The following is an 8,403-nucleotide window of genomic DNA, read 5'->3' as shown; positions in this document are numbered from 1 at the left end:
AAGCACAAAGGGAGCACTGGAGCTAGTCATGTAAGATAACAAGAACCTAAGTGGGTTTAGGTATTTACACTTGGTCAGATAGGTAAAACTGAAGGCTTATAAGAATAGTGTGACAAGCTGGGTGCTGGTGGTTCACGCCTGTAATCCTAGCTACTTAGGAGGCTGAGATCTGAGGATCACGGTTCAAAGCCAGCCCAGGCAGGAAACTCCGTAATAAACTCCAATAAACCACTGGAAAACCAGAAGTGGTGCTATGGCTCAAGCGGTAGAGCGCTTGACTTGAGCTGAAGAGCACAGGGATAGCACACAAGCCCAGAGTTCAAGCCCCATGACCAACGCTCCCCCTCCCCCCCTAAAAAAGAATAGTATGTCAGGAAGAAGTCTTCAAAGCTAATCCTGTGTATGCAGGAATTGGGAAAGTGTGACAGTTAGGTGAGTAGTGACATAGATTAGAATTAGTCTGGTGGAATCAAGAATAGAAAGAACTTCCAGGTTGGTGACAAAATAAAACAGTGGCTCACTGCTGTTGGCTCATGCCTGTTAATCCTAGCTACTTAGCCCAGGCAGAAAAATCTATGAGACTCTTATTTCCCATTAACCACAAAAAGCCAGAAGTAGAGCTGTGGCTCAAGTGGCTCAAGCACTAGTTATGAAAGGAGTTCAGGGATAGTGCCTAATCCCAGAGTTCAAGCCCCAAGCCTGGGGAAAAAAAAAGAAAGAAACAATGGGTTAAAGAGTGGATTGTCAGGGCTGGGAAGGTGGCTCAGTGGTAGAATGCTTGCCTTGCATGGGTTCGATTCCTCGGCACCACAGAAGCAAAAAGCCGGAAGTGGCGCTGTGGCTCAAGTGGTAGAGCGCTAGCCTTGAGCTTAAGAGCTGAGGGACAGCGCCCAGGCCCAGAGTTCAGGCCCCATAACTGGACCCAAAGAAAAAAAAAAAAAAAGAAGAGTGGAGTGTCAGCCAATTTGGAGCCCTCTTGGTACACAGGGTGTGGTGACATGGCAATCTATATCTTCTTTCATGAAGTTCAGGTGAAATGAGGGATCCCATTAGGGACTATTCTGTCAGCTAACAGTGCACAAGGGCCTGTTATGTCACTTCAGAGGCAGAAGCAGCAGTTACAGAAGGCTTGGCAAGCCTTGGTTTTTGCTCCCCTTTATGGCCCAGGGTGTCTAGACCACAGTTTCAGGTCAGTCTCAAGTGTTTCTTCTTCATTTAGTTCCCCAAGATGGGGGGTGGGGGGGGCAGTGGCACAGCCTCTCTTCTGTTGAGGCCCAAAGCTGAGGTCTCTAGCAAAGAACTGTAGTATCCAGGTGAAAATCTGGCTACATGAGGTTGGTAGTTAAAGTGCTTGGCTCTCTGATTGTCTAGAAGGTACATTTCTGACAGTGTCAGATGAACAGTGTCCCAGCTAGAACCTGTGGGTAGAATAGACTGAAGGGGACTAGAGATATCAGTAAGAAGAGAATCCCAGAGCCTGGCTCCTAAGTTTACATCTCTCCTATATCCTGCTAACTTCCTTTCTCAGAAAATCAAATGCAGATTACTCTTTTAACAGAAGTTTATTTTAAATTCTTAGGACATAGGACCAAATATAAAGTGCTTGGCTTTAGAGTTGGAGGGTTGGGGAAAGAGGGAAAGCTGCCCTCAGTTTACACCATTTGGCCCTAGTTCCTTAGAGACAAAAGAAGGTTTATCTCTCTTCTATTTTTTTTTTTAATGTCAGATGGGTAATGTGCCCACATTATACCAAGGTTTGAAGAAGCACATGTCACCCCAGCGCATGAGAACCCAGTCATGATTATAAACCAGAAAAGGATCTCTCTCTTTCTTTCTTTCTTTCTTTCTTCCTTCCTTCTTTCTTCCTTCCTTTCTTTCTTTCTTTCTTTCTTTCTTTCTTTCTTTCTTTCTTTCTTTCTTTCTTTCTTTCTTTCTTTCTTTTTCTTTCTTTCTTTCTGTTGTTGCTGGTTGTGGGGCTTGAACTCTAGGCTTGTGCACTGTCTCTCAGCTCTTTAGCTTAAGGCGAGCACTCTACCACTTGAGCCACAGCACTATTTCCAGTTTTCTGGTGTTTTATTGGAGATAATAGTCTCAGAGACTTTCCTGCTGGGACTGGCTTTGAACCACAATCCTCAGATCTCAGCCTCCTGTGTAGCTAGGATTACAGGCGTGAGCCACTGGCGTCCAGCTTCTCCCTCTCTTTCTTCTTTAAAGGACAGAAACTTTCCTTGAGTTCTCCACCAGCCAGGTACATAAGGAATCCAAGGATCTAACTCACAGACAGCTGTGAGAGCCATCACAAAGGGAGGCAGAACAACAGTGTGAAGAACAAATTATTTCAAAGGAGCCAGGAAGAACAGGAAGGTGAGGTGGCAGGTGGGTCTCCAGGCTCTTCTTCAGGAACTGAGCGGCTATCTGCTCCTCTGTAGCCTTTTCTACGAGATGCCGAGCAAATGCCTGCTCCATCTGTGCCAGAAGAGGTGAAGAATAGGATTCAGTGAACACAACAGAGGCAGATGTAACTCACAATGGCTCCTTCCTCTCAGTGTCTCCTCCTCTGAGGTACCATTTTCCCTTCCCCTGCTCAGAACTTACTTGCACTGTGATAAGATCCTGTGAGGTATGGCTCTCCTCCCAGAAATGCAGTGTTACCTGGAACTTGGGTCTGGGGCCTTCACCACGGAAGTACCTGTCCAAGTCTTTCAAACAAAAGGGTCAAGGGTTAGAAAAAAAAATTAGGGTCCTAGGCAAGAAGTTAATAAATATCCAAGAATCTATGATGGAAAGAAAGAGGCAGAGTAGGGTCATATAGAGACCAAGGCCACAACAGGAGGTATGGGGTAAGGAGAAATGCTGGGAACTAAGCTGCTACTCAACCATGTATAAATAGGATAGGATGTCCCTTCCTCAAAAAGCACTGAAGGTAGATTATTTTTTATGACCTGAAAAACTGTCTTCTGGGGAGTTCCAAGTCCTCAAAGGCAGCAGCCCTGGTGGTTATCCCTTCCTTGCTTGCTCATACCCTCCTAACATCAGAGCATCAGTGTCCCTGGAACACCTATACATGGCATAATGCACATGGCCACAAGGCTCAGGATCTCTGTGCTAACTGGGCTGTACACATTCACATACTCTGTGCTTCATTGTAAAGATGCTCTGTGAAGTGTGTCACTTTTTTTTTTTTCCCTTGTGGGGCTTGAAGTAAGGGCCTGGGTGCTGTCACTGAGTTTTTGTGCTCAAGGACAGCACTCTGTCACTTGAGCCACAGCTCCATTTCTGGCTTTCTGGTGCTTAATTGGAGATAAAAGTCTCACAGGCTTTCTTGCCTGTGCTGGCTTTGAACTGCAATCCTCAGATCTTAGCCTCCTGAGTAGCCAGGATTATGGGTGTGAACCACCAGCACCTGGCTCTGAAGTGTGCCACTCTTGTGTTAGATGCCACCTGATCCTATCTTCTGTGTCCTTGGCTAAAGAGAGCAGCCAGGGCTGGGCATAGTCCACACAGGATGTATACCACACAAGGATATGGGGGCTGGTGGGCAGGGTGGTGGTAGGACCTGCCAAGTGAGGCCTAGAGGGTACTAAAAGGTAGGGGCAAAGGGCTTGGATGTCCAGCTGGAGCAGCCTTACCTCTGCAGAAGCAGTCAGTTTGGAAAAGCGTCACACACTTGTTGCTGGGCAGCAGATGTGGACCTGGTCCAGGTGGGTCCTGGGGTGCATACCAGGAGACAGAGATGGGGCAAAGGCGCTTCACAAAGAGACCTTTGGAGTTGCTGGCTACCAGGATGCCTTTCTTAAGCTGATTCAGCAGGTGCTGGGCAGATTCCAGCCGATCACTGGGCTTGGGAAATACCACCTGCTCCATGTTGCTTTCAGAGTCGAAGGGCTCAGCCACAAGGCGGCAGTCCAGGCTTCGCACCTGTACCTCACCGACCACATGCCCACAGTAGATGAAGGTGAGCAGCAGCGAGTAGTCTAGGGAGAGAAAAGCCCAACTTTGCCTGGACAAGGGTGAAGGCTGCCTGCAGGCCCTTCTTCCCAGGGGTACACCTGGCCAGCAAAGGCTTTAGGAAAATGAGGTGGAGTTCCCTGGGTTCCAAAATCCTCATTGTGCCATAGTGAGAAAACAGGCCCAGAGGGGAAACCAAGGAATGACTGGTAAAGACAAAGGCCCTGGGGCTGAGGCAGTAGTTATACCTTCCTTCCCCTCCTCTTACCTATCTCCATGCCACCACCAGCAAGGACTTTAATCTATTTAAGGCTTTCTTGCCACCTAACATTTGGATTTGTGTGTGTATTGGTCCTTGAGCTAGAACTCAGGGCCTGTGCATGGTCCCTGTGCTTCCTTTTGCTCAAGGCTAGCACTCTACCACTTGAGCCACAGCTCTACTTCTGGCTTTTTTTTTTTTTTTTTTTGTAGTTTAGTGGAGATAACAATCTCACAAACTTTCCTGCCTGGGCTGGCTTCAAACTGCAATTCTCGGATCTCTGCCTCCTGAGTAGCTAGAATTACAAGTGTGAGCCACCAGCACCCCGCTTTTAACAAATGGATTTATCTGTATCAAGGCTTAATATCCATGGCCTTGCAGTTTAAAAAAAAAAAGTCCCAGAGACTGGGCCTTATTTGCATGAATTAATATTCTCAAAATGGATTAATAGCCTCAACATGGATGTCCAAGAAATACAATTTGAAGGGTGACATTGCTAGGAGAAGCAGGGAAAGAGGAAGCAGGAAAGAGTCAGAGAGACCAAATACCTGAGTCCAGAGGGAGCTGATGCTCCACAGACATTGGTTCCTCAAGAAAGGTGGCCTCTCCAAGAAGTAAGGTATTGTCTACACCTGGAAGGGAGGCAAGGGTACTCAGGGTTGGTCAGAGAGTGCTATACAGGGGAAACACAGGGCTGAGAGAGGCAATACCTTCCTGTGGTTCAGTACTACTGCTTCTGCTGCTGCTGCTGTTGCTGTTGCTGCTGCTGCTGTTGCTGGCGATGTTGCCACTACTCCCACTGTCTGAGTGGCTTGCAGCTCCATTAGCCCTCACATCCTATAGACAGTGTGTGTTACCACTCACCTCTCACTCTGGTTACTGTCCCACCATGAGACCCACCAGTGTCCTCCCCAGCTCACAGTATTGACAGGATCCTGAAGACAGGAGTGAGTGTCTGTGCCATTCTTGCCAGTACTGGTATCCTCCTGCCTCTCCGAAGACACAGAACTGTGGCATAGTTTTGATTTCTTGGTTCCTGGCTGGGCTGTGGAATTGTTGGAGGAAGAGCAAGGTGAGTGGCTTATACAGGAAAGAAAGGAGATGGAAAGGCATGAAAGGATGGATAGGATTAGGGAAGGAAACCTGGGTAGCAGCTCCCCACAGGCAAGGACAAAACGGAACACTCGGGGGTGTCCTGCCACTATCCCAGAAGGCAGCTATCTCCATCCTTCATCCCGGTTCCTGGGTCTTGGAACAGCTGGGCTAGGGGATACTCACCAGGGAGGGTTCCTGGTGGCAGCAGCCGGTATACCTTATAGGGTTCAGCCACATCCAAATGGCTTCTCCCAGGAACCTCTTCAAATTCAGGACTCTTGTTGAGGGCACAACGCAGACGAGTCTTCCATACAGCAGGGCCTCCAATGTCTCCCTCCTTGTCCTTTCCCTTAAATTTTGCCCAGGCCTAGTTAAGACAGAAAGCAAAGAAGAAGCAGTGTTGCGTAGCATCCCAGTTGTCCTTCCAGTAGAGCTGGCTTCACATCTGTGAAGCACCTGCACAGGCTGAGGCTAAGATGAGCTTGTGCTGGGTTTGTGCCTTTTTTTTTTTTTGCCAGTCTTGGGCATGGACATTGTCCCTGAGCTTCTTCTGATCAAGGCTAGCACTCTACCACTTGAGCCACATTCCCAGCCCCTCTCACAGTTTCTTTAAAATTAAAAAGAATTATTAAATAGTTTTACAAAGAGGCTTACAATTCCACAAGTCAATCCAAAGCAATTTGGGGGGGGGGGGGAGGTCGGTCATGGGGCTTGAACTCAGGGCCTGGACACTGTCCCTGAGCTCTTCAACTCAAGGTTAGTGCTCTACCACTTGAGCCATAGCACCACTTCCAGCTTTTTCTGCTTATGTGGTACTGAGGAATCAAATCCAGGACCTCATGCATGCAAGACAAGCACTCTATCACTGAGGCACCTTCCCAGCCCCCCAGTGTCACTTTCTGTTTTCTGATGGTTAATTGGAGAAAAGGGTCTCACAAACTTTCCAGCCTGGGCTGGCTTTGAACCGTGATCCTCAGATCTTAGCCTCCTGAGTAGCTAGAATTACAGGTGTGAGCCATTGGCGCCTGGCTCCAGCAATAATTTTTTAAAGTGGGCTCTGCAAAGGACAGCTGGTTCTACTTTCCAATCTGCCCTGTATCTGAAATCCACATCTTGGAGGGGATGGTTGTTTCCAGGCCCTGTTACCTTGAAGAAGGCAGCATCCTGGTCCTCCCGGAAGTCCTGCTTGCCTGCATGCTTCCAGGGAATCCGGAACATCGTTTTAGCTGCATCATCCCAGCATACCCCTGGGAACTTCCCACTCTCCACTTGCTCCACCACCCAGTTCCGAAGCTTTCGGGTACAGCGGGCCCTGCCTGATGCCATCCTGAGAAATAAGAGGAAACATTAGAACTGGCAGTTTATTTGGTGGCTCACATCTGTAATCCTAGATGCTCAGGTTGAGATCTGAGGATCACTATTCAAAGCCAGCCCTGGCAGGAAAGTCTATGAGACTCTTATCTCCAATAAACCACCAGAAAAACAGAAATGGTGCTGTAGCTCAAGTGGTAGAGCGCTAACCTTGAGCTGAAGAGCTGAGGGACAGCACCCAACCCAGAGTTCAGGCCCCATGATCGACTAAAAACCATCCCCCCAAACTGGCAATTTGGAAGAGAACATCTGTTGACCCTAATCAATAGCCAGTTTCAGCAACAGCTCTCAGACACCCATCCATCTTCTTTTGGCTCTAAATATATCGTAGTATTCAACTTCATTTCTGACACCAATGGCAACTTGTGTGTGTGCTGGATCTGGGGCTTGAACTCAGGGGTTGGATGCTATCCAAGCTATCCAATATTTGCTTAAGGCTAGCATTTAAGCCACAAGTCCATTTCCAGCTTTTTGATAATTTACTGCAGATAAGTCTTACAGACTTAACCAACTTGGACTGGCTTCAAACCTTGATCCTCAGATCTCAGCCTCCTGAGTAGCTAGGATTACAGGAGTAAGCCACTGGCACCCATCCACTACCAACTATTTAAAAATTTCTTTTTACTTTTTCAAGCAATGACACTTGAAGGAAATCTTAACACATTGATCTTTAATGATTCAGAATTGGGGGGTGAGGGATGAGAGATAGTGTTCTGCTCTTGGTGAAAGATCTAGATTCCCAAGCACCTGCAGAAGCTTCATTAACCCTCAACCCACAACCACCATAACCTATACTTTCACCCCCAAGTCGGGGGGGGGGGGGGGGGGGGGGGTGGCTAGCTGGAAACAGGGGCGGAGCTTCAGCAGAGGTAGGCAGGGCCAAAAGGCAAGAAAACAAGCAGGGTCATTTGAGGCTGGGCAGAGCCTTCCTCCACAAACTGGTATCAGATTCTGTCCATTTTTCCTACAAAACTTCAAACACTGGCTGTTACCAGTCTTTTATTCTCACTGCCAGCTTTCTGACTCACAAGCCTCTGTCCATTCCTTCCTCTGGCATAGGTGTACCAGGAGTCCCTACTATTATTTCCAGTTTGGGCTGGCCCTTCTAGCTTTAGATCCCAGGCTGACTCCCCTCCATGGCTGCTTACCTGCACTGCTCTCCAAGCTGTCCCAGGACGCCACCGAACTCAGCTCAGAACCAGCCTAGGAAGCTTCTACTGCTGTCTCTCCACCCCTTTCTACAGTCTCCACCCTTAAGTTTCATTTCTCCTCCAGGGAGGAACATTTCCCAGAAATCACGTGATCTGAGTTGCAGAGCAGCTAGCTACCACAAGAGGGAAGCAGCATAGGAGAATCTTACAGTAAGTTTTTTGTTAGCAGAGACAGACCCCTTCAGGTGGACTTTGTCCTCAGCCTCCCGCTTATATACTTGTTTGTACCACTGCTGCTTCCTCTGGAAGACTAGTTTCCTGAAGTCTGGAGCCTCTGAATTGCTGTGTACATCTGTGAGTCTGTGTTTTACCCATAGTGTACTTGCTTGGTACAAGTTAGGTGACTTCAAATACCAGCTGAATTTGATAAAAGAAGAGAAGTAGGGAAGGAAGAAGCCCAGGCCAGATGGTTGGATTGGCAAGGCCTTGCCTGTCCATGGTATCAGTTTCTTCCTGGCTCTAAATCCAGAAAGTCCATAGTAGGCTTCAGGGAGCTCTTTCAACAAAATGTTGTTCAAC

General features: G+C 47.9%; 1 protein-coding gene and 1 non-coding gene across 2 annotated transcripts; both read right to left on the bottom strand.

Annotated features, from left to right (window-relative positions):
• Positions 1-358: 358 nt before the first annotated feature.
• Positions 359-8,022, bottom strand: Irf9 (interferon regulatory factor 9). The gene is given in 10 exon segments (XM_070025793.1): positions 359-2,388; positions 2,391-2,466; positions 2,596-2,699; positions 3,630-3,974; positions 4,756-4,839; positions 4,918-5,044; positions 5,128-5,252; positions 5,486-5,669; positions 6,449-6,629; positions 7,822-8,022. Coding segments are annotated over 9 exon segments (1,275 nt in total). The 5' UTR covers position 6,629; positions 7,822-8,022; the 3' UTR covers positions 359-2,338.
• On the bottom strand, positions 1,721-1,820 carry LOC138835489 (small nucleolar RNA U13). Its single transcript, XR_011374642.1, has one exon. It is a non-coding gene; the product is annotated as a small nucleolar RNA U13 (small nucleolar RNA).
• Positions 8,023-8,403: the final 381 nt, after the last annotated feature.

Source organism: Dipodomys merriami, unplaced genomic scaffold (assembly GCF_024711535.1).
Source record: "Dipodomys merriami isolate MVZ:Mamm:240054 unplaced genomic scaffold, mDipMer1.0.p SCAF_1, whole genome shotgun sequence".
Lineage (NCBI taxonomy): Eukaryota > Metazoa > Chordata > Mammalia > Rodentia > Heteromyidae > Dipodomys > Dipodomys merriami.
Note: the sequence above shows the minus strand (reverse complement) of the source record. Positions and strands in the feature narration are given on the sequence as shown.